Raw genomic sequence first — 26,577 nt, 5'->3', positions numbered from 1 at the left:
TCAAACGACCGAATAGTACGTCTGACGTATCCATTACAACAGACACTATCCAGAGCCAGCTGAGAAAACTACAGCTACGAAAGACTTTGATCTCTGGTGGACAAACCAGAGACTTTCTGTCGACAATCTATCCAGCAGACGGACCGGCGTTCGCAGAGAGGGACAACAAAGGCATACACTCGTAAGTATGTAAATTGCTATTTATTTTCGAATGAGCGGTTGCTCATGTTCAAAGTATTAGCATTTCCATGAGTATAGTTATCAAATCTGAATTTACCGCTCTTGAGCTGTCCCCACCCCTTTCCTTTGTCTACCAAGCCGTCATATCGGTTTCGTCCACTAGGGACTTTTCTTTGCCACATGTTAGTAACCAATGTATGGTCTTCTGTAGGTGTGTTTATGTAATTGATTAGTTAGTTAGTAAATAAATAATTAAGCCAATTTGTATATCGCTGATTCATGATTTATGTCAGGATTCGTGCAGATATCCAAGGGTTTTGTCACGATCGTCGTTGTAAGCATACTCAGACCAAAGCACAGCGTGATATCGGTTCGACATCTTTTTATTTTAAGAGAACCGAACAAAAAAGAAGAATACCGGACACGTGAAGCTCATGCAGTGCTCACAGGCAACTACACAGAAACAAGATCCCACAAAACACAGTGGGAAAATGGCTGCCTAAATATGATCCCCAATCAGAGACAACGATAAACAGCTGCCTCTGATTGGGAACCATACCAGGCCAACATAGAAACAAAACACCTAGATAAGATCACCCCCCCCTAGTCACACCCCGACCTAACCAAAATAGAGATTACAAAAGGCTCTCTATGGTCAGGGCGTGACAGGTTTGAGACATTCAGGAATATGACTGATGAGGTAATAATACATTAATAGAAGACTGTAATCGATAAGATAATAAAATATCTGAAGAGTTATATTCGGGAAATTGTAACTCTATAAACAACATTTTCCGATGGTGCCCCGACTTCCTAGTTAATTACTATTTCGTGATTAATTTAATCACAGAATAATTATACATAGAGAATTGATTTGATAATACAACAGTCTTCACATTTAATAAATAAGTCACGTTACGACACTAGCAATGAGGACCAGTAGCTCGGTGGACTCCATGTTAATTGTCTGATTGAAGAGTTATTAAACCTAACTAAACCGGATAATTCACTGCCTGGTCTCCATCATGACAACCACTAAAATATATCACTTAACCTACCTACCCCAAAAATATATATAGAAAGACAGAAATAAGCAAAAAAAGGGACAGCAAACACTTTCACCACTCTCACACCAACATGTGAGAGTGTCTATGGTGTGGAGAGAGAGAGAGAGAATAGGCTGTAGGGACATCTTGCTTGTTGAAGAACCAATCAGTGATGCTCAGCACAATAAGCCCATGAGTCCTTTATGTTGCCATAGTTATGCCACAGGTTGTAGATCTCTTCTAGCTGGTTGTAGTTCGCCTGGGGAAGAAAATGTCAAATACTTCATATTGTCTGTATATAATATGGATTGACTAACGATAGGGTTTGATAACCCATCCTTATTAGTGATATTGGATTTACCTAGGGAAGGAGTCCACCCTGGTAGGTGGGCTGTCACACCCTGACCTGAGATATCTCTGTTTTCTTTATATTTTAGTTAGGTCAGGGTGTGACTAGGGTGGGTACGTTAGTTTTTGTATTGTCTAGGGTTTTTTGTATGTCTAGGGTTTTTGCAGGTCTAGGTGATTTGTATGTCTATGGTGGCCTGATATGGTTACCAATCAGAGGCAGCTGTTTATCGTTGTCTCTGATTGGGGATCATATTTAGGTAGCCATTTTCCCTTTGGTGTTTGTGGGTTCTTGTTCTATGTTTAGTTGCCTGTCTGCACTACTCATATTAGCTTCACGGTTCGTTTTGTTATTTTGTTCGTTTGTTCAGTGTTCATTCTTAAATAAAGAAGAATGTACACATACGACGCTGCACCTTGGTCTCCTCCTTACAACGGCCGTGACAGAAGAACCCACCACAAAAGGACCAAGCAGTGTGTTCAGGAGGAATGGACATGGGAAGAGATTCTGGATGGAGCAGGACCCTGGACGCAGGCGGGGGAGTATCGCCTTCCAAAGGAAGAAATAGAGGCCGCGAAAGTGGAACGGCGATATTACGAGGAGAAATACAAACAAGGCAAGCACGAGAGGCAGCCCCAATAAAAAAATTGGGGGACGCACATGGAGCAGTCGGCGGAGCCAAGGAGCGAACCAGAGCCAGTCAGGGAGTCGGATGAGGAGTTCGACGCAAGATTCCGGAGAGAGGTGCTAGCATTGAGAGCGCTGCAGAGCGGGCGTGCTGGGGATCGTGTGACTGGTCAGACACCGTGTTACGCAGTGATGCACACGGTGTCACCAGTTCGCATTCATAGCCCGGTGCGCTCTATTCCAGCTCTTCGCACTTGCCGGGCTCAAGTGAGCATCCAGCAAGGACGCAGTGTGCCAGCTCTACGATCCAGATCTCCAGTGCGCCTCCACAGTCCAGTACGGCCTGTGCCTCCTCTCCGCATTCGCCCTGAGGTGTGTGTCCCCAGCCCAGTACCTCCAGTTCCGGCACCAAACATCAGGCCTCCAGTGCGCTTCCACAGTCCAGTACGTCCTGTGCCTCCTCTCCGCACTCGCCCTGAGGTGCGTGTCCCCAGCCCGGTACCACCAGTGCCGGCACCACGCATCAGGCCTCCAGTGCGCCTCCACAGTCCAGTACGGCCTGTGCCTCTTCCCCGTACTCGCCCTGAGGTGCGTGTCCTCAGCCCGGTACCACCAGTTTCGGCACCACGCATCAGGCCTCTCTCCCACTCCAATTTCGCTCCAGTACCGCTCCAATAGTATTCACTTCACCAGCTCAGGGCATGCCTGGCCCAGCATGCATTTGTAGTCTATTTGTGTGCTTCTATAGCCCCTTGCTTTAGCTACTGTCATGGAGATCGCTAAATATTTTCAGAAAAAAAACAAATAAAACCCTGAGGTGCAAAATCAAGGTAACATACACTGAACAAAAATATAAACACATGTAAAAAGTGTTGGTCCAATGCTTCATGAGCTGAAATAAGAGATTCCAGAAATTTTCCATACAGACAAAAAGCCAATTTCTCTCCGATTTTGTACACAAATTTGTTTACATCTCTGTTAGTGAGCAATTCTCCTTTGCCAAGATAATCCATCCACCTGACAGGTGTGGCATATCAAGAAGCTGATTAAACAGCATGATCATTTCACAGGTGCACCTTGTGCTGGGGACAATAAATGGCAATCCTAAAATGTGCAGTTTTGTCACACAACCCAATGCCACAGATGTCTCAAGTTTTGAGGGAGCGTACAATTGGCATGCTGACTGCAGGACTGTCCACCAGAGCTGTTTCCAGAGAATTGAATGTTCATTTCTCTACCACAAGCCGCCTCCAACGCCATTGTAGAGAATTTGGGAGTATGTCCAACCGTCCTCACAATTGCAAACCACTTGTACGGCGTCGTGTGGGCGAGCGGTTTGCTGTCAGCATTGTGAACAGAGTGCCCCATGTTAGTGGTGGGGTTATGGTATAGGCAGGCATAGGCTACGGACAATGAACACAATTGCATTTTATTGATGGCAATTTGAATGCACAGAGATACCGTGAGGCCCATTGTCATGCCATCCATCACCTCATGTTCCAGCATGATAATGTACGTCTCCAGGACAAGAATTCCTGGATGCTGAAAAATGTCCCAGTTCTTCCATGGCCTGCATACTCACCAGATATGTCACCCATTGAGCATGTTTGGGATGCTCTGGATCGACGTGTATGACAGCGTGTTCCAGTTCCCACTTAATATCCAACAACTTCGCACAGCCATTGAAGAGGAGTGGGAAAACATTCCACAATCAACAGCCTGATCAACTCTATGTGAAGGAGATGTGTTTTCTGATCCAAAGATCAGAGCCTAATGATTTTATTTAAATTGACTGATTCCCTTATATGAACTGTAGCTCAGTAAAATCTTTGAAATTGTTGCATGTTGCGTTTATATTTTTGTTCAGTTGTAATAACGGAGCTGTGAGTCGGGAAGCAGGTACAGGTGAAACCTTTAATAAACAAAACCAGAAATGATACAAGTCCATGTGGCTATACGCCAGTACACAATAATAATACCAACTGGGGAGAAAACATAAGAGAGTGACATATAAAGGGGAGGAAATTATGAAGGTAATGAAGTCCAGGTGTAAATAATAATGATTAACAGGTGCGCGTAATGATGTGTGCCAGGTGTGCGTAATGATGAATCCCAGGACCGGTGTTTAGTACTCTGGCGACGTCGTACACCGGAGGGGAGGAGCAGGAGAAGATGTGACATCAGTATATACAAAGATGAGAGGGACCAAGAGCAAGAGAGAGAGTGTGGTGTAGTAGTGTCCAGAACTAAAGAATCATTAGTAGGGTTATCCCAAAAGCATGATGGTGTACTATGTGCACATGCTAACAGAAAGGACGAGGTGGGAAGCTAGCTAAGTGTGTCATTGTAGCAAAGTATTTATAAATGAAAATCGGATCTCTTAAAAGTTTCCTTAATTTTAGTTCTATTATCTATACAATAGGCTATCAATGATTTTGTCCCAATAGGCCTGACATATTACCTCTTTCAATGAGCTTTCTGTTTTGATAGGGTTATTTTCCCTAAAAACCTTTAGGCCTACCTGTAGAAAAATACAAAAAAACAACTCCACATCCCTGCTCAGCCTGACAAGAGTGGCCTGATGGGTGCTTAGCATCCCCAGTGGCTCTGCAAGCGTGGAGAGGGTATTTTCCGCTGCTGGCCTACTCTCCAGGCACCATCACATGAGCCTGAAGCCACAGACTCTGGTCAAACTCGTGTTTCTAAGGCACTGTAGGCTTAGACTATTAAGGTGTTTTTTGTTACATAATTTGATTTAATTCTAAGTAAGTCACAGCCTATATGCGCAATTTATAGACTAAAATGCTGAGTTCTTAATGTTCCTGCCAGCCTAGTGTGTCGCAAATACTTCACAATTAATTTCTTTGTAGGCTATAGCCTTGTAATAATTAAAATAATAGGCTAATAATATATCCAAAATCATTAATTTTGTTCCTTCTTAGGCTACCTGTCTGAATCCTGACCTATTTAGACTGTTTACATGCTGTTTAGTACAACATGTAGTTTATTTGAAATGATGCGCTTCTTCACATTTTCATGTTGTTTATTAAAATACTTTTCATTCAAATCATATGGTTTCGTTTCAATGCTTCAAAAGGGGGGTAGGTGTGGGGAGCGCCGGTGGGTCCTAGTCAGAGGTGACTGTGATGCTCGGGTCAGTGCTGTGGATGGGGACGCTGGCTGCATGGCTGCTAGAAGCTGTTCTGGGAACTGTGGCTGTGGTGAGTTTTGGACCAAAAAGGGGCAGCGAGGGTGACGGTCATTCTCATCTGCCCTGAGACTCATTCACCCAGGATGCTCTTTGCTGGGTTCGAGGGGCAGCATGTGGGGGGGGCTGTTAGGGGAGTCACGGCTGCAGGGATGTCACCGGGGGCCGCAAATTTAGAACATCTGTAGCAGTAGGGGCGGTGCTAAGCTTGCAGGGTCTAGCACAGGGAACTGTCATACTGGGACCAGCAGAATTAATAAAAGTAACCCTTGTTGCAGTGGTGTCCTTCATACTGGGTGCACCAAAGAGTCCGTTCCATACAAATGAGGGATGAGGTCCTCACAGGGGCCAGCCTGATGGGAGGAATCGGCATGGAAACTGTAACTGTGGCAGCTGCACTTTAAGCAGGGGCACTGGGAGCAGCAGTGCTAGGAACAGCTGCACTGGTGAGACTGGGGACATTGGGAGTACTGGTGGCAGCAGAACTAGGAAAAACTATACGTGGACTGGCTTACAGCAGCAGACTGTGTTATCTCTGCTGATGCTGTGTGTGTGTGTGTGTGTGTGTGTGTGTGATGTGTGTGTGTGTGTGTGTGTGTGTGTGTGTGTGTGTGTGTGTGTGTGTGTGTGTGTGTGTGTTGTGTGTGTGTGTGTGTGTGTGTGTGTGTGTGTGTGTGTGTGTGTGTGTGCGTGCGTGCGTGAGTGTGTACACCTATTTGTACTTTACTGAGACTTTACAGAGTGCACTGACATTATTTGCTGACCATGGCCAGTTAATGACCTAGAAATCATAATAAACATGAAGGATAACTCAAGGTGTGTATCCTTTGTCTATGATTATGATTATGGTCATTATGAGGATGCAGGATTCATAACTTACTTCCCTAACTAAACCCACAATAAGTATGAAAACTACCACCGCCTCCTTCCTTCTTCTCTTCATTCCCTACCTCCCTGCTCCATCCTTCATTCCTCCCCCAAGACACAATAACAATTCGGTAATTAGTTTGGTTTCAACTGCGTTAGCAACATCAGGGAGAGAGAGGGGAGGGCAGAGAGAAAGAGAGGGAGAGTGAGAGAGATTGGTCTGTTTGCTGGAAAGAAAACAGTTTAAAGAATCCTTCTGATTCCAAGAGGATTAAAAGCAATGATGCAATTGACAATTTTTTGCCACCGTTGATCTAAAACCAGTCGTGAGTACTTATGGAATCTGTTGGATATTTACCTCAATCTTGACTAATTAGAACATTTTAGGTGATGACAGTTGTCACAGCTATTTGAGTTTATTAAACAAACCTGTTGTCAAGTCTTTAAATACCACATTTGCACTAAGATTGTAATTGTTTTAGATAATATTGAATATATTGCGTTTTATCTATTTCAAATGGATATGTCTAATGCTTTTAGATTACTTTGGCCTACTTCAGAATGAATGAATAATGATATTGTGTATTTTACATATTTCAAAGTATTATCATTATTTTGTTTTCATACTGTAGTGTTGGATATGATGTGTCTGCGTTATGCGTAACTGGATAACTATCGGTTGTTATTCATCCAAGGCAAAGTGAATCAAGACAAGAAACAAGTTATGATGTCTTTTTGAGGTCACCGAGTATCAGTCTTTATAAAAGGAAAACCAATATGATTGTATTGCATGCTGCTCTACACTGTGAGATTGCGAGGTTTGCCATGGAAACGGTGGACAGTGGCGCAGAGATAGTGACTGCGTGATCTGGTAGGCGAGCTAGAAATCTTCAAGCATCGCAAATGTTAATATTTTACAGAGCTGACATAATGGTGAATCGGAAAACATGGACATATTTTTTCACAACGGTAAGGGGAGGTCATGTCAAACTTGGTGGTGTTAGTCAGACCAAGTCTTCACAAGATATGGTGGACGTCGTTAAAATGAGGGTCTGATGCGATTCACTGGAGACATTTTTAGTTAGCCTACTGTGGTTAGGCTATGTCATCACGGCATTAATTCCCCTGAAAAGCAATGACAGGGTTTTCCATTCATGACATCTCACTGAATCTCTGAAACTAAACACTCCCTGTCTGCTTGCGCACTCAAGGATCTAGTGCGCTTTGGAGAAAAATAGGATTACGGATTACCTTCACTGAGACTGGAACTCTTACTCTGGATCCAATATGTCTCTAAACCGGGTTTACACGGACACGGAGCAGTCTGCAGAGGATTCTGGAGAATGTTCGGCCACAGTCTCGTCGGACAACGGGCACGGGGCAGGTCGTACGCACGAGGTGACCGTGCGCAACACCGGCTGCTGCGTGTGCCTGCCGCGCATCATGCGCCTCACCTTTGCGCCCGAGTCCCTCGAGCGGCTCTACCAGGTCTACTTCCGACGGCAGCGACAGGAGACTCTTCTCGTGCTGGTGGTGTTTGCAGCGCTTTTCAACTGCTATGTCATTGTCATGTGCGCAGTGGTGTACACGACAGACAAACGTGCAATGATCGTGGTCGCGGCAGTTGGACTTGCTGCGGATATTGTACTCTACACGCTTTGCCGACTGCGCAAGCTCCCCGCGGCGCCTGTTGTGCGCTGTGCGATACCATACATACTCTGGCTGATGATAGCCGTGCACGTGCTGTGCTACCTGGGGCTGAACTACCAGCTTTCCCCCCAGGCCAGTGACACAGCGGGCTGGCAGGCCTTCTTCAGCTTCTCTTGCTTCCTGACGCTGCCCCTGACCCTGGTCCCTCTCCTGCTGCTCACAGCTCTGTCCTGTGGGATCCATACCCTGGTGCTGGGGGTCACCATCGCCCAAAGGCACCAGGACAGCCTGCAGGGAACCATACTGCTCAGACAGGTAAAGGAGAGGTGGATGTGGGGAAAGCTTGGGATGGGGTGGGTGGAAACAAAGGTGGGCAAAAAGTGAAGGGGTGCTGGTAGGTGAGTGCTCAGAAAAATCAATGGTGTACATTTAACTCGGAAAGTATTACATTTACACTATTTTCAGTGAACATATGAGTCCCACTGAACTGGTGTTAAAATAACACTTTTGAAAGTGTTAAAGATGTAACTCTATTGCAGTGTTCCACATTCAACTCTTAAAGTTTTCAAAGGAACTTGATTGTGGTGTTTTCATAACTCTACTGTAGAGTAATATGCAACACCTACAGTGTAAAACATAACACTTGATTTAGAGTAAAATTTACTTACTTTGCTTAGTGCTGTCGCTGTTACACTTTCTCAGTGTTCAAAATTAACACCTGTAGTGTTAGAGTAAATCATTTTGGGGTGTTGTTTTAACACTATATGGTGTATAGCCTCATTTCATATTTTCCAGGGCATCTTTTCAAGGGAATTGTAGAGTTACCACCATGACTGTAATTGTTAGTGACAGAGACATGGTTATTGAATCATTTTTATTTTAAAGGTCTGTGGCTTTCACCAAGTGAGTACATAGGCGAATGCCATCATTATGCCATTAATGACAATACAATACTTATATGATTAAGACTTACTTTGAGGGCCTAGTTTCATCCTAACACAGTGGTGTTTGGAAACTCCTGGTTTTCAGGCCACACCAGGCCTGCAAGTCACATTATGCTGGCTTGCAAAGTGATATGTTATACCAATTGGAATCCAGCCAGAGTTCGGATATCCAACAGTTGGAATTTTTATTCACCCTCAACCTGCATTCAGAATGACTGTCAGGGTTGGGTGAAGTTGGTAAGAAGACTACCTAAACCATTTAAACTGGCACAATCATTTCAGTAACGGTGCAATAAATATAGCGAACTGTTTGGATTCGTTTAGAAAAATGTATGTAATTTGTCTTTGTGTAGCATGTGATTAATCAATCAAAAACACAGATATTAATAATAATCCAATAAAATAACACTGGGAGTTAATTTACTCCACTGAGTGTTCATTTCACTCTTACAACAGGACCCTGAACAGCTTCAACCCCCAAGCCATAAGATTGATAAGTAGTTAAATAGTTAACCAATAGCTACCCGGGCCAACTGCATTGACCCTTTTTGCACTAACTCTTTTGACTCATCACAAACGCTGCTGTTATTATTTATTATCTATCCTGTTGCCTAGTCACTTTATCCCTGCTTATGTGTACAAACAGTATGCACCGCAATTACCTCGTACCCCTGCACATCGACTCGTTAATCATTGTGTATTTATTCCTTGTGTTATTATTTATATATTTTTCTAATATTATGTCTTCATCTGCATTGTTGGGAAGGGCCCGTAAGTAATCTTTTCACTGTTAGTCTACAACTGTTGTCTCCAAAGCATGTGAAAAATACACTTACATTTAATTTGACTTGAATCAACACTAGAAATGGTACACTGAAAAATCAACACAGGACAATTTGCTCTGTGGGAAAGAGGACAGGCGCAACACTGGCTGGTGAGATAGAGCATGATACAGGTGAGAAGACCTGAAACACCACACACACTCCAAACTCAGCTAATCACCATTAAGTTGCCTTTGTGTGCCAGGTTATGCAAGCCAGCTGTGCAGGGATCTGTGGGACACCCTTCGAGCTGAGGGTAATTTTGGAAAATGTTGTTGAACCTGCTCACTGTACTCAGTGAGAGTTGTCACTTAGGAACACAACGCTCCCTCTGCATCCCTCACAAACTCAGTCAGTCAGGACTTAGTTTTCAGCCTCGTGTTATGTTCATCCCTTCCCACTTCCCCAGCTCCTGGCTAACTGGGTGTTGTACCTGTGTGCGGTCACTGTGGGCGTGATATCATACTACATGGCCGACAGGAAGTACCGAACGGCTTTCCTGGAGGCGCGCCAGTCCCTGGAGGTCAAACTCACCCTGGAGGAGCAGAGCACCCAGCAGGTAGATGTGTGTGCGCGTGTGTGGGCGTCTGCATCCGTGCGTTTGTTTGTGTGTATGTGTGTGCCCTGATGCCTGAGTGCCCTGTTACTGGCTGTTTCCTCTAGCTGTTAGCAGTGTGCTGTCACCTCTAGCTGTTAGCAGTGTGCTGTCACCTGTAGCTGTTAGCAGTGTGCTGTTCACCTGTAGCTGTTAGCAGTGTGCTGTCACCTCTAGCTGTTAGCAGTGTGCTGTCACCTCTAGCTGTTAGCAGTGTGCTGTCACCTGTAGCTGTTAGCAGTGTGCTGTCACCTCTAGCTGTTAGCAAAGTGTGCTGTCACCTCTAGCTGTTAGCAGTGTGCTGTCACCTCTAGCTGTTAGCAGTGTGCTGTCACCTGTAGCTGTAAGCAGTGTGCTGTCACCTCTAGCTGTTAGCAGTGTGCTGGATAACCCAGCACTGCTCTAATTACAGTGTGTTGTCTCTGGCTCTGGTCTAATGGGCTGATTAGACAGACTGATGTTATCTTTACAGTAGAGGCATTGTTGAGGAGGTCACATACATACTGAGGTATACAGAGGTGTGGGACCAGGGCTAATGTCTATTTCCATCACTTCCCTCTTTCTTTCTTCTCTTGCCTTTTCCTCTCTCCATTTACTGCTTTCCATTCTCTCTCTCTCATCTCCCCCTTCTCTCTCCTCTGTCTCCTGTCCCCTCACACAATCCTCTCTGTCATTACTGTCAAATTAACCTAGTCGACCCTAATTCACTGCTGCTGATGAGCCAATTATTATTGTGTCCCTTCCATCCTCTGTTATGCTTTTCCCTGACTGCTACTATTTGTAGAGCAAACAGTATGGGCCCTGGAGAGAGAGAGCGAGACAGAGGGAGAAATAAGTTAGAAAGACAGAATTCCCAGAGTGGCAAAGAGGCAATGGAGGCTTCTGGGAGACGGGTGCAGCCAGCCAATCAGAACACATGTGACTGCTTCACATTGCCATGACGACGCGGCCCTGAGAGGATGCTCACCGAAATTATACTCCTGTCTCAAACATGCAGTACGCGCTGTGCGCAGGCACGCACACACACACACACAAACACGTCTATCTCTGTCTTTGTGTGTGTGCAGGAGGAGTTGTTGCTGTCCATCCTGCCCAAACACATAGCAGAAGAGATGCTGGAGGGCATGAAGAAACAGGCTAACCAGAACGAAGTGCAGCAGTTCAACACCATGTACATGTACCGTCATGAGAACGTCAGGTTCGACAAAGTTAATATAACGTAATGCGAACGTGAAGATGTGCTATCATTCAGAAATACTCATGACAATAATCTGTACTTTAACACATGGATATTGAGCGAACCTATTAAGCAATTTAGTTCTCTCTGCCTCCCCCTTTCCCCTTTCTCTCCCCTTCTTCTCTCTCTCTCTCTCCCTCTCTCCCTCCCTCTCTCTTACAGTATCCTATTTGCTGATATAGTGGGTTTTACCCAGCTCTCCTCAGCGTGTAGTGCACAAGAGCTGGTCAAGCTGCTCAACGAACTGTTCGCCCGCTTTGACAAGCTAGCTGCTGTGAGTTTCTCTATACCAGGAATCATCAACTAGATTCAGCCACGGTCCGATTTGTTTCTGGAGTGGATGGTCGGGGAGCCAGAGCATAATTACAAATCATTTTTAAATTGCAAATTGACCGTAAAAAGCCCAAACAGATATAATATTTGACTAAACCATAATAATTTAAAGTTATTACATTTGTAAAGGATCACGTGTCTTCTCTATAGGGAATAATTGGGAATAGATTTCCAAAATGAAAATCACTTGGAGTGGATATCCTGGTGTTTGTACAGTCTTTTCTGTCCAACAATAAAAAAGTACAAAATTATTGCTCCGAAAACTTGGGGAGCAAAATAAAAACACCCACGGACCAAATTCGGCCCACCGGCCGCCAGTTGGAGAACCCTGCTCTTTACCTTGCTTTGCCTCATGGTCGTGTTTCTCTGCCTCCTTGTGTTGTTCTCCTTATCTCTCACAGCAATACGTTATCTTAGGTGACTTTCACATTCATCCGACTCACCTATCTCTTCTATAAGGATACTTCTGCTGTCTTTAAAATACACAGTTTATTTCTCTCGCAAACACGCACAACTCATAACATACTGACATTCATATCATTCCTGTCATTGTGTCTCTCCTCTCCTCTCTCTCTATCTCCACCCTCCCTCCATACAGCAACATCACCAGTTGCGTATCAAGATCCTGGGAGACTGTTACTACTGTATCTGTGGCCTGCCTGATTACCGTGATGACCACGCAGCCTGTTCCATCATGATGGGCCTGGCCATGGTGGAGGCCATCTCGTAAGTGAGGGGAAGGAGGAGAGGAAGGAAAAGGAGGAGGAAGGGGGGAAGAAGGGTGGGATAGGTGGGAGAGGAGGGTGGAAGAGTGAGCATGAGGGATGTACAATTTAGAAAAGGATAGCATTTAGAAAAACTGAATTGAATTAACCCCTTTTCCGTCCAAACTCAGGTATGTGCGTGAGAAGACTAAGACAGAGGTTGACATGCGTGTGGGGGTGCACACAGGCACTGTGCTGGGAGGGGTGCTGGGACAGAGGAGGTGGCAGTTTGATGTCTGGTCCACTGATGTCACTGTGGCCAACAAGATGGAGTCAGGAGGGATACCTGGGTAAGAAATGTACAGCAAGACCACTGGCCCTGGGAGAGGTCACTAGTAATGTCTCTGAGTGTCACTTTCATTGCCAAGAGGGTACATAGACAGTGTGTGTCTATGGGTGTGCATGTTCTCCAGGCGTGTCCACATCTCCCAGAGCACCATGGAGTGTCTGCATGGAGAGTTTGACCTGGAGCCGGGGAACGGAGGGGAGAGGTGTGAGTACCTGCTGGAGAAAGGCATAGATACCTACCTGGTGCTGTTCTCCAAGGAAACCACCCAGGTCAACGGACTCAACAGGGTAGTAAGTGATGACCTCTCTGTCTGGCCTGGTTCTATAAATTAAATGTTTTATATTCCTCTCTCTGTCTGGCCTGGTTCTGTAAATTAAATGTTTTATATTGCTCTCTCTCTGTCTCTCCCCACTCCTCATTTTTCAGAATAGAAACTCTCCCCAGTTGATTAACACCACAGAGACCAATGGGAGCGTCAGTTCGGTCCGGGGCACGCCCAGAGAGCGCAAACAGGAAGCAAAAACACAGGTACACCTAACCCCTAACTTCCATCTTTTCTTTTAAGATTTTGATTAGATTTGACTAATTGTATGAATTTAACTACGAGCCTATCCATGACCTCTTCTGACCTGTGTTGCCTAGGTGACGAGCCCTCAGCGTCAAATAAAAAAGAAAGTGGATGCCAGGGAGAGTGAACAGGAGCTGAACAGACTACTGCACCTGGAGCTGCTGGCGAGAGAGAACGAAGAGACGTAAGAGAGGAGGAGAAGGGGAAAGGGAGGATAGGCTGGAGGGACAAAGCAAAGAAGAGGGAAAAGTATATACTCATCCATCTCTCACTCTTTCGATCTCTCTCTCTTTCTATCAGTGCGAAGGAGCGTCGGACCAACCCTGTGTCCCTGCAGTTTGTGGATGGGGAGTTGGAGGGGCGTTACTCTGCAGAGAAAGAAAGACAGAGTGGTGTAGCTTTCTGCTGCAGCTGCCTGGTCCTCTTTTTCACTGCAGGCATGGAGGTCCTCATAGACCCAATGTGAGTTCACACATTATATTCAACACAAAATATTAAATATACTTTACTACAACATAAACTCAACAAAAAAAGAAACGTCCCTTTTTCAGGACCCTGTCTTTCAAACATAATTCGTAAAAATCCAAATATCTTCACAGATCTTCATTGTAAAGGGTTTAAACACTGTTTCCCAAAATTGCAGAACTTGCAGAACGGCGTAAAGTTCTGTATCCAATTTTCAAGGAAAATAGATTAAAAGGGAAACGAGTAGCTCTCGTCATCGATAAACTATATATTGATAACCAGTTGTTCAGAGACACAAAGACTAGTCCATGGTTATTTTAAAAATTACAAAGTTCTTATAGACGGGGAAAATTATTTAACACAATTCTAGCCCGGTTATGGATTGTAACAATAAAATAGAAATCTATATTTTTTATTGATCTTCAAATATAACTAATTGGAACACACTGTCACTAATTCAACATGGTGAAGATAAAAACTCAGTTAACAGAAGGCACAGTATGTGTGGATGGTGTGGTGTGTTTATTTATTTGTTTTATGTTTTTTGTTATATTTGGGAAAGTGTGGCGTTGAGTGACCTTGTACCTAGCCGGTGGGGCTTCCGGTGGGCTGCCCCCACCCAGGCAGTGGCAGTGCTGGCAACACTAGCTGCAGTAACCCATGGGGAGGGGGTCACACTCGGACATTCAGAGAGGGGGCATATTATTGTGGCCCTGGTGGCACAAAATCATAAGTCTGACTACATGGAGATGCTTGGGAATATGGTCAATACGGGGGACCGTGTTGTGGGTGTTTCAGGGAAAAGGTGTACATTTGGCCTCCATCATCTAGGATGTGACAATGGTTAATAAAGTCTCTCAATTTCAGCCCATTTTTTTGCACAATTTTAGATGAAGTTGGGTGGAAAAGGGACTGGCACGGCGAAATATATTTCTCCATGGGCAAAGAAATTCTAAAGGAGGGATGGTTTTAATTAATAGTAATTTTGATCCAAATGTGCAAATTGTCCAAACAGATCATCAAGGTAGATGGATTATTTTAAATATGTTATCGGACAATAAACAGATATGGCTTATTAACCTATATGGTCCAAATAATGATGATCCAAGCTTCTTTGAAAATATATATAAGAATTTATCAACTCTACAAGCAACACTAGACTATTATCATGGTGGGAGATTTTAATACGGTCTTAAATACCTCTATGAACCGGAAAGGAAATCACACTACAAACTATCACCCTCAGGCACTTAAGGAAATCATGAATGTCATGGATATATTGGAATTAGTGGATATATGGAGACTTAAWTACCCTGACCTAGTGAGATATACATGGCGGAGGCTTAATCAAGCTAGTCRTCTTGACTACTTTCTTATGCCATTCTCTCTGGYMCCAAAAGTTTAAAAAGTGTTGATAGGGGACAGAATGTGGTCAGATCATCACATAATTGGCATATATATTACTCTTACAGAATTTCCACGTGGGCGAGGATATTGGAAATGTAATCAAAGCCTACTAGATGATAAATTGTTTAGAACTAGGACAGAAGAATTTATAGCTGACTTTTTCAGACATAACATAGGTACAGCAGATCCCCTTATTGTATGGGACACTTTTAAATGTGTCTTTAGAGGCCATGCAATTCAGTACTCATCTATAAAACAAAAGCAATTTAGATCAAAAGAGTCCATATTAACAAAGGAAAATTGGAGGACTAACAGTACAGTTAGATAGCAATTAAAACTGTACCATAGAGGCTAGAGTAAAAACAAAAAGAAATGGAGGAACTTATTCAAGAAAGATCCAGTGTAATATATTATAAAAATAAAGCGAACTGGATGGAATATGGGGGAAAATGCACCAAATTCTTTTTCAATTTTCGATATAGAAATGCTACCAAAAAAATGTATTGAAACTTGTTACAAATGATGGAGTCACGCATGATTCACCAAATTATATTTTGAAAGAGGAAGTAAAGTACTTTAAGAATATGTTTTCGTTTCAGTCTCCTACATCTCCACTAACTGAAACTAATTGTATGGATTTTTTTCCTAATAATAATGTAAAATTAACATCTGTACAGAAAGAATCATGTGAAGGCCAAATTACAGAGGAGGAACTTCTTGATGTAACTGGGGCCTTTAAGGCTGGGAAAACTCCATGGCTGGATGGCATACCAGTGGAAGTATACCATTTTTWWAAAAATATATACTCAGAGGACCTTTATTAGCATGTTTTAACCACTCCTATATAAATGGTAGATTATCAGACACGCAACATGGTCTGATATCATTATTACTGAAACAGGACCCAAGTGGTATATATAAAGATCCAGTCCATTAAAAAAAATGGAGACCTCTTACACTTCAGTGTTGTGATGCAAAAATCCTAGCAAAATGCTTGCCGCATAGAATTAAAAAAGTATTGTCAGATGTTATTCATCCTAATCAGACAGGTTTTTTTTACATGGATGATACATTGGAGATAATATAAGACAAGTACTGGGAACAATGGAATACTATGAAATATCGGGGACACCAGGCCTGGTTTTCATAGCTGATTTTGAAAAGGYTTTTGATAAAGTACGACTGGCGTTTATATATAAATGCCTAGAATATTTCAATTTTGGGTAATCTCTTATAAAATGGGTTAAAGTTATGTCTAGTAACCCTAGGTGTAAAATAGTAAATAATGGCTACATCTCAGAAAGTTTAAAACTATCTAGAGGAGTAAAACAAGGTTGTCTACTATCGGCATATCTATTTATTATTGCCATCGAAATGTTAGCTGTTAAAATTAGATCAAACAATAATATTAAGGGATTAGAAATCCGTGGCTTAAAAACTAAGGTGTCATTGTACGCTGATGATTCATGTTTTCTTTTAAAACCACAATTAGAATCTCTCCACGGCCTCATAGAGGATCTAGATACTTTTGCTATCCTCTCTGGATTAAAACCAAATTATGATAAGTATTATCAATATTACGTATTGGATCACTAAAAAATGCAAATTTTACATTACCGTGTAGTTTACCAATTAAATGGTCTGACGGAAGTGTGGACATACTCAGTATAAAAATCCCAAAAGAAAGAAATGATCTCACTCCAATAAATGTTTATAGAAAGTTAGCAAAAATAGATAAGATCTTGCTACCATGGAAAGGAAAATACCTGTCTATTTGTGGAAAAATCACCCTGATTAACTCTTTAGTCATATCACAGTTTACCTATTTGCTTATGGTTTTGCCTACACCTAGTGACCTGCTTTTTAAATTATATGAACAAAAAATATTCAATTTTATTTGGAACGGCAAGCCAGACAAAATTAAAAAGGTCTATTATATAACGAATATGAATTCGGAGGGCAGAAATTATTAAACATTAAAGCATTAGACCTCTCACTAAAGGTATTAGTCATACAAAAGTTATACTTAAATCCAAACTGGTTCTCTAGTAAATTGGTAGGAATGTCTCATCCTATGTTCAAGAATGGCCTTTTTCCCTTTATTCAGATTACACCTGCTCACTTTCGGTTGTTTGAAAAGGAAATAATCTCCAAAATATTGTTATTTTTTAAACAAGCCTTAAAARGTTGGTTTCAATTTCAGTTTAATCCACCAGAAAAGACAGAACAAATAATACAACAAATATTGTGGTTAAACTCAAATATACTAATTGATTTTTTTTWWATGTATTTTTCGAAGAAATGTTTAAAAAAGGTATAATTTTAGTTATTGATATCATAAATAGGACTGGTGGAGTTATGTCACCCATGCAGCTAACACAGACATATGGAAATGTCTGCTCTACCCAAAATTACAACCAATTAATTGCAGCATTACCACAAAAATGGAAGAGGCAAGTAGAAGGGGRAAAAAGTAAGGAACTTGTATGTCGGCCCTGTATTAAAGAGCATAAATGGGTAAAGAAAAGTGTGATAAATAAAAACATATACCAATTTTATTTAAGGACCAAAAAACTGACAGCTGTGCCATATAAATTGCAAAATAGTTGGGAAGAGATTTTCGATGTACCCATTCCATGGCACATGGTTTATGAATTGATATCCAAAACAACGCCAGATTCCAAACTTCAAATTGTTCCATTTAAATTACTATACAAAATTCTTGCAACCAATAGAATGTTATATATATATATGGGGGATACAATCTTCCCAGCTATGCAGATTTTGCTGTGAGGAGGCAGAGTCATTAGATCATTTATTTTGGTATTGTCCATATGTAGCTCGTTTTTGGTCACAGGTTCAGGAATGGCTGAAGAATTGCAACATTTCCCTAGAACTAACGCTGCAGATAGCAGTACTGGGTGATTTGAAAAGCCATAGTCAATCAATCAATAATATAATAATTATTTTAGCAAAAAAAAATTTTTTTAATTTACAGTCTGTTGTAGAAGCTATGAGAATAGAAAGGTTCAGTACTTTTGTGAAGCATCACAGCACAGTTGAAAAATATATGACAAATAGAATGGATGATGTTGAGAGATACACGCAACAAGGTCTGATATCATTATTACTGAAACAGGACTCAAGTGGTGTATATATAAAGATCCAGTCCATTTAAAAAATTGGAGACCTCTTACACGTCATTGTTGTGATGCAGGTTTTTTTTACGTGGACGATACATTGGAGATAATATAAGACAAGTACTGGAAACTTTCCATATGTCTGTGTTAGCTGCATGGGTGACATAACTCCAGCAGTCCTATTTATGAAGGGTGGGACTAATAACAAGATAACCAATGTAACACATACGGGGTCTGTAAAATGTATATAGGTTCAGAAATGTTGTGAAATAGCACAGTTACAAATAGAAATCAAACTGGATGGACATCAGAAATAGAGGAAGGACTAAAAACAAACAAAATATAACTATTGTAAAATAGATTGTGTCTGTAAAATGTGTATAAGAGGTATAAATTGAAGGTAGAAGCCTAAGTGTTTATTAGTTTACGCCAATTGGGGGAAGGGTGGTAGGGTTTGAGGGGAATAATAAAGGTATATTCCTAGAAAAGTATGTATATCTATATAGGTATGTGTATGTATATACAGTGGGGCAAAAAAGTATTTAGTCAGCCACCAATTGTGCAAGTTCTCCCACTTAAAAAGATGAGAGAGGCCTGTAATTTTCATCATAGGTACACTTCAACTATGACAGACAAAATGAGAAAAAAAAATCCAGAAAATCACATTGTAGGATTTTTAATGAATTTATTTGCAAATTATGGTGGAAAATAAGTATTTGGCACCTACAAACAAGCAAGATTTCTGGCTCTCACAGACCTGTAACTTCTTCTTTAAAGAGGCTCCTCTGTCCTCCACTCGTTACCTGTATTAATGGCACCTGTTTGAACTTGATATCAGTATAAAAGCCTGTCCACAACCTCAAACAGTCACACTCCAAACTCCACTATGGCCAAGACCAAAGAGCTGTCAAAGGACACCAGAAAACAAATGTAGACCTGCACCAGGCTGGGAAGACTGAATCTGCAATAGGTAAGCAGTTTGGTTTGAAGAAATCAACTGTGGGAGCAATTATTAGGAAATGGAAGACATACAAGACCACTGATAATCTCTCTCGATCTGGGGCTCCACGCAAGATCTCACCCCGTGGGGTCAAAATGATCACAAGAACGGTGAGCAAAAATCCCAGAACCACACGGGGGGACCTAGTGAATGACCTGCAGAGAGCTGGGACCAAAGTAACAAAGCCTACCATCAGTAAACACACTACGCCGCCAGGGACTCAAATCCTGCAGTGCCAGACGTGTCCCCCTGCTTAAGCCAGTACATGTCCAGGCCCGTCTGAAGTTTGCTAGAGAGCATTTTGATGATCCAGAAGAAGATTGGGAGAATGTCATATGGTCAGATGAAACCAAAATAGAACTTTTTGGTAAAAAACTCAACTCGTCGTGTTTGGAGGACAAAGAATGCTGAGTTGCATCCAAAGAACACCATACCTATTGTGAAGCATGGGGGTGGAAACATCATGCTTTGGGCTGTTTTTCTGCAAAGGGACCAGGACGACTGATCGGTGTAAAGGAAAGAATGAATGGGGCCATGTATTGTGAGATTTTGAGTGAAAACCTCCTTCCATCAGCAAGGGCATTGAAGATGAAACGTGGTGGGTCTTTCAGCATGACAATGATCCCAAACACACCGCCCGGGCAAGAAGGAGTGGCTTCGTAAGAAGCATTTCAAGGTCCTGGAGTGGCCTACCAGTCTCCAGATTCAACCCCATAGAAAATCTTTGGAGGGAGTTGAAAGTCCGTGTTGCCAGCAACAGCCCCAAAACATCACTGCTCTAGAGGAGATCTGCATGGAGGATGGGCCAAAATACCAGCAACATGTGTGTGAATAAATATGTGAGATGAAACGTTTTGAAAACGTTTCTTTCGACCCATCTCGTATCATAATATCTCTGGAACTAAAGGGGTATATTTATTAACTTTAAAGTATATGAAGTATGAATATATACTTTGTCATGTATATGACTGGTGCAAATACTTATTTTCCACCATAATTTGCAAATAAATTCATAAAAAATCCTACAATGTGATTTTCTGGATATTGTTTTTCTCATTTTGTCTGTCATAGTTGAAGTGTACCTATGATGAAAATTACAGGCCTCTCTCATCTTTTTAAGTGGGAGAACTTGCACAATTGGTGGCTGACTAAATACTTTTTTGCCCCACTGTATGTGTATATGTATGTATACGTGTATGTATATGGATATATATAATTACCCAAAAAAGATATGGGGGATTGGAAATGATGCAGACAATTACATTGATGGACGCAACAATCTTTACGCAATATTAAGCTGATCCACCCCTTAAAGAAATCATTTTTAAAAAACACTGTTTCCTATGCTTGTTCAATGAACCATAAACAATTAATGAACATGCACCTGTGTAACGGATGTTAAGACACTAACAGCTTACAGACGGTAGGCAATTAAGGTCACAGTTATGAAAACTTAGTACTCTAAAGAGGAATTTCTACTGTCACTGAAAAACACCAAAAGAAAGATGCCCAGGGTTCCTGCTCATCTGCGTGAACGTGCCTTAGGCATGCTGCAAGGAGGCATGAGGACTGCAGATGTGGCCAGGGCAATAAATTGCAATGTACGTACTGTGAGACGCCTAAGACAGCACTACAGGGAGACAGGACGGACAGCTGATCGTCCTCACAGTGGCAGACCACGTGTAACAATGCCTGCACAGGATCGGTACATCCGAACATCACACCTGCGGGACAGTTACAAGATGGCAACAACAACTCCCCGAGTTACACCAGGAACGCACAATCCCTCCATCAGTGCTCAGACTGTCTGCAATAGGCTGAGAGAGGCTGGACTGAAGGCCTGCTGTAGGCCTGCTGTAAGCCAGATCCTCACCAGACATCACCGGCAACAACGTCGCCCATGGGCACAAACCCACCGTTGCTGGACCAGACAGGACTGGCAAAAAGTGCTCTTCACTGACGAGTCGCGGTTTTGTCTTACCAGGGGTGATGGTCCGATTCGCGTTTATCGTCGAAGGAATGAGCATTACACCGAGGCCTGTACTCTGGAGCGGGATCGATTTGGAGGTGGAGGGTCCGTCATGGTCTGGGGCGGTGTGTCACAGCATCATCGGACTGAGCTTGTTGTCATTGCAGGCAATCTCAACGCTGTGCGTTACAGGGAAGACATCCTCCTCCCTTATGTGGTACCGTTCCTGCAGGCTCATCCTGACATGACCCTCTAGCCTGACAATGCCACCAGCCATACTGCTCGTTCTGTGCGTGATTTCCTACAAGACAGGAATGTTAGTGTTCTGCCATGGCCAGCGAAGAGCCCGGATCTCCCATTGAGCACATCTGGAACCTGTTGTATCGGAGGGTGAGGGCTAGGGCCATCCCCCCCCAGAAATGACCATGAACTTGCAGGTGCCTTGGTGGAAGAGTGGGGTAACATCTCACAGCAAGAACTGGCAAATCTGGTGGTCCATGAGGAGGAGATGCACTGCAGTACCTAATGCAGCTGGTGGCCACACCAGATACTGACTGTTACTTTTGATTTTGACCCCTCCTTTGTTCAGGGACACATTATTCCATTTCTGTTAGTCACATGTCTGTGGAACTTGTTCAGTTTATGTTTCAGATGTTGAATCTTGTTATGTTCATACAAATATTTACACATAAAATAAAAAATAAATGCACTTGACAGTGAGAGGTGTTTCTTTTTTGCTAAGTTTAGTATGTGTGCATCTGTCTGACAGGCTGGTAGTGAACTATGTGACCCTGGCGATTGGAGAGGGGTTGCTGCTCATTCTCACTATCTGCTCCATGGCTGCCGTCTTCCCTCGTGTGAGTCTCCTCCTCCTCTGATGATAATGATGGAGGTGGTGATGATAATGGCAGTGATGATGGTGATTTATAATGTTTGTCTGTGTCTGTGTAAAAGATGTTCTCGAAGAGGCTCGTGTCGTTCTCGATGTGGATCGATCGAACCCGTTGGGCACGGAACACCTGGGCCATGGCAGCCATCTTTGTTTTAACCATGGCCGAGATTGCCGATATGGTAAGCCAATTTTTTCAGCTTGTGTGTGTTCTTACCTTGTTGCTATCATACTCTTCAGTGCCTTCTAAACAGTTTGTGTCTGAGTACCTATCCGGTTGTGACAAGATGGAGTACAGCTACGACCGGAAGTGATTTTTTTGTAACAGGTTAGGAGAGCATTTTAGCTAACCCTAACCATTTTCCTAACCTTAACCTGCTATGTTAATTGTCCTAACCTGCTGCGTAAGTTCTCCTAACCTGCTGCAAAAAAATCACTTTCAGTCGTAGCTATATACCACCAGAGAGGAAGAGGCGAAGCAACAGGGTTCCCTCTCACCAAAATCTGTCCAAAGCCCAATGCGTTTCTATGGGCTTATTTTGGACTTAAGCTTGTCGCCTGTCTTCCCGCCTTTGGGACAACAACTCCCATTGTTAGGGCGGAGACATGAGCATTTCATCATTATATACAGGTTTCTGATACCACGTAGTCAAAACCTACCCATCCCCATAGGGGTCCATTACAGAGAGTTAGCTGTCTCTCACTGCCTGCACGCTCATTTGGAAGGCCCAACAGGGACAGCCTGTTCCACACTTTACTGCTTTTTCTGTTAGGCAGGAACAGGACTCCCAAATGTCAAGAGAGGAATTATCAGTGGTGCAGAGATGTCTAGTGGAGTGTGGAGCATAGAGAATGTGCGGCCACTGCAATGTTGCCCAAATTATGCTTGAGTTAAAATATTGCTTTAGTTTGTTTTTGTTTAAATGTTACACTGACGTTTTTGTAGCATTATATGTTAACATAGCATTAGGGAAGTTATAGTGCATGCCATTACTGGAATATTGCCTTAGTTTATCGATTGAACATTTCTCACCCCAACCCCTCTTGACATTGTAGCTGAGCTGTGTCCAGCCTCCCTTCCTGTTCCTCAACACCAGTGCTGGCCTCAGCAGGGAGTCTCTAGGTGATGGAGGTTGCGCAGAAAACCCTAAACACTACAGCTATATGGCAGTGCTGTCGCTTGTGGCGACCACCATGCTGGTGCAGGTGAGCCACCTGGTCAAGCTGGGGCTCATGCTGCTGGTCATTGTGGCAACGGGCGCCGTCAACATCTACAGCTGGAGGGATATCTACGACACGTATGACTTCATACGATTCACCAGCTACAGGTGAGGAACTATAATCCCTCAAGTGGTGCTAAAAACATGTACTTACATGGTAGTTATATTGGCAGGTAAAGTAGAAAGCTGTGGATACTCAATATGTTCTCTCTCCCTCTCGCATCCTCAGGATGTCTATAGTCCCTTCCAAGTACCTGATGACAGTGATGATCATGATCATGATGATCTGCTTCTACTACTTTGCCAGACATGTGGGTTACTTCCTCCTGAACATCCTCACAATCACACCTCCGATTCACATTGAGTCAGACTTCCATGAGCATCAGCCTCTAACTCATCAATAATACAAACTGAGAAAGACTTGCTGTTGTTACTGATCCCCCTGACAGCACTAGTCTGTATGAGCTTGCTTAAAACACTCCCTCTCTTTCTTTCACTCCACCCTCCTCTTTTTCAACAGGTGGAGAGGCAGTCGCGGAAGCTTTTCCTTTGGAAGATTGAGGTGCATGACCAGAAGGAGAGGGTGTTTGAGATGAGGCGCTGGAATGAAGCGCTGGTCACCAACATGCTGCCTGAACATGTAGCCAAACACTTCTTGGGTTCTAAGAAGAGAGACGAGGTGAGAGAGGGAAGGGGGAGTAGACAGAGAGAGAGGGACAATTAAAATACAAACAAGAATGGAGAGACTCAAAGAGAGGGCATTAAAATACAGGAAATTGTAAAAGGATGTATGACGAGCTTGAGTGTTTTTCTTACCCATCAATTTTGTTTCTCCTCTGTAGGAGCTGTACAGCCAGTCATACGATGAGATAGGAGTGATGTTTGCCTCCATCCCCAACTTCTCAGACTTCTACACAGAGGAGGGCATCAACAATGGGGGCATAGAGTGTCTGAGGATCCTCAATGAGATTATCTCTGACTTTGACAGTGTGAGTGATCTCTGTGTGTGTGTGTGTGTGTGTGTGTGTGTGTGTGTGTGTGTGTGTGTGTGTGTGTGATTTAGTACAGTAACGGGATAATTAATTTCCTTGGTCCCCTGCCAGCTGTTGGACAGGAATGAGTTCCGCTTCATCACTAAGATTAAGACTATAGGAAGCACCTACATGGCTGCGTCTGGAGTCACACCCGAGAGCAACACCAATGGATACTGCAACCGCCCGGTAACCACAGCAACTGACAACACAGAATACATCATCAAGCTTAATGTATATCAGCATGACTAATGGTGTTGATGATGATAATGATGAAGGCTCTATTTCTCCCCTTCAGATAGAGGAACAGTCATTGTTAGAACGTTGGCAGCACTTAGCTGACCTGGCAGACTTTGCTCTGGCCATGAAGGTCACTCTCACCAAACTCAACGACCAATCCTTCAACAACTTCATGCTACGCATCGGTAAGTGTGTGCGTGTGCGTGTGAGCGTGTGTGTGTTTGAGTGACATGTCTCTTCCTCTTAGGTCTGAATAAGGGCTCGGTTTTGGCTGGAGTGATTGGAGCTCGTAAACCTCATTATGACATCTGGGGCAACACAGTCAATGTAGCCAGCAGAATGGAGTCTACAGGGGTGATGGGCAACATCCAGGTAACACACATTTCCTCACCTGTCTACTACCTTCCTCTCTTTCCCCCTTATTTTCCCACCTCAGTCTTTTCCCATCTTCTCCTCTCTTTTATCTTGATAAACAGTTTTCCTTCTACGTCCTATAATGTCCCATTTTTATCCGTCATTACCCTATGATGTGCTTCCCCCAGGTGGTGGAGGACTGTTACGACATCCTAAAGGAGTACGGATTCCGCTTCGTCAGGAGAGGCCCCATCTTCGTCAAGGGGAAGGGGGAGCTACTAACCTTCTTCATGAAAGGGAAAGACAAAACTAGTAGCAACGGCACCGGTCCCACCACTACTACTGCCCTTCCTCACCAAGTAGTGGACCATTCCTGATCCTGACCCACACCTGCTGAAACAACAGACAGTAGAGATTACACACGGATTCATCATTCTTATGTAACATACTCTAGACATGCTATGACAGATCAAACTTAAAAATCATAGACAAGTGTACAGTTAATGCATAGGCAAGCATACTGTTTCGACAGGCTAAGAAAACAAAAACACACTCAATTCTGTACTCCAGTAGCCGCTTCTGGATTCTATGGTAACTGATAGTTCAAGTGAAAAATCATACCTTTTGATGGGTGGGTACATGTACAAAATATGAGCTTTTGTGTATATATTTAGATATAGGCAACTACTTCATAGAACAACATATCACTACACCCTAAGTTCATATTGACATCAACTAAACTCACTAGTGTGACAGTTTGCCTTCAGTATGATTATCCTCTGTTCTTTTATTGTTTTTAAACAGTCAAGCTCTGGTTTTGTAAGATAATGCGCTTGAATGATTTTGTATTTATAATGTGTTGATAAAAAATGTTTTCATTAACTTTTATGCGGTTTGTGTGCAGTGGCGATTTTTTTACTCTTGGTGGGGCAAACAAAAAATAGTGGGCTGCTTGCCAGCTAAGCCACAACACAACTGTAAACAATACATGAATTGCACTATAACGGTGACAAACGTGACAATCGGTGCCCACAAACTGTTAGGGCCTACATAAAGCTGTCCCAACAGCAGAGTCCCAACACCTTACCACTGCTACACCTGGCTTTCATCTGAGACTTGTATGGCAGCAAAACAGCTCATTCAGCCTCATTTACTGCCTTTTTAAAAAACATAGCTGATATGGCTGACTTGCTTAAACAAATGTGGTTTATACTGACAATTGAGATGTACAAACTATGGCATAAGGGGATGACAAGCGGATAAGAGGCAATCTGTAATTTAAATTAAGACATTAATGAGCGAGTGACGGCGGAAATAGTCAACAACTATTTTTTCAGCACTTTTGAAATGTACAGCGACAGAATTCAGAACATGGGCCGTTCTT

At 42.9% G+C, this 26,577-nt stretch overlaps 1 protein-coding gene across 1 annotated transcript; it reads left to right on the top strand.

The window, feature by feature from the left end:
- The first annotated feature begins 7,321 nt into the window (after window positions 1–7,321).
- Window positions 7,322–26,081, top strand: LOC111972593 (adenylate cyclase type 3-like). The gene is made up of 20 exons (XM_023999609.2): window positions 7,322–8,242; window positions 10,102–10,251; window positions 11,355–11,485; window positions 11,687–11,798; window positions 12,456–12,583; window positions 12,753–12,911; window positions 13,035–13,200; window positions 13,337–13,438; window positions 13,553–13,662; window positions 13,779–13,940; window positions 22,229–22,316; window positions 22,414–22,530; window positions 23,405–23,676; window positions 23,798–23,879; window positions 24,089–24,247; window positions 24,411–24,557; window positions 24,672–24,788; window positions 24,898–25,024; window positions 25,087–25,211; window positions 25,382–26,081. Exons 1-20 carry the CDS (start codon window positions 7,565–7,567, stop codon window positions 25,568–25,570), a joined length of 3,321 nt encoding a protein of 1,106 aa, XP_023855377.1. The 5' UTR covers window positions 7,322–7,564; the 3' UTR covers window positions 25,571–26,081.
- The last annotated feature ends 496 nt before the right edge of the window (window positions 26,082–26,577 follow it).

The sequence above is a fragment of the Salvelinus sp. IW2-2015 genome, linkage group LG14 (genome assembly GCF_002910315.2).
Source record: "Salvelinus sp. IW2-2015 linkage group LG14, ASM291031v2, whole genome shotgun sequence".
Taxonomy (NCBI): domain Eukaryota; kingdom Metazoa; phylum Chordata; class Actinopteri; order Salmoniformes; family Salmonidae; genus Salvelinus; species Salvelinus sp. IW2-2015.
This window is presented reverse-complemented; position numbering and strand designations above follow the sequence as displayed.

What these genes read in the sequence shown, in the direction of transcription:
- LOC111972593 (XM_023999609.2), top strand. Translation starts at nt 7,565, where the DNA reads ATGTCTCTAAACCGGGTTTACACGGACACGGAGCAGTCTGCAGAGGAT. An exon ending in TGGCCGAGATTGCCGATATG is followed by an intron (nt 22,531 to 23,404) that starts GTAAGCCAATTT and finishes TTGACATTGTAG; the next exon opens with CTGAGCTGTGTCCAGCCTCC. An exon ending in TCTACTACTTTGCCAGACAT is followed by an intron (nt 23,880 to 24,088) that starts GTGGGTTACTTC and finishes CTTTTTCAACAG; the next exon opens with GTGGAGAGGCAGTCGCGGAA.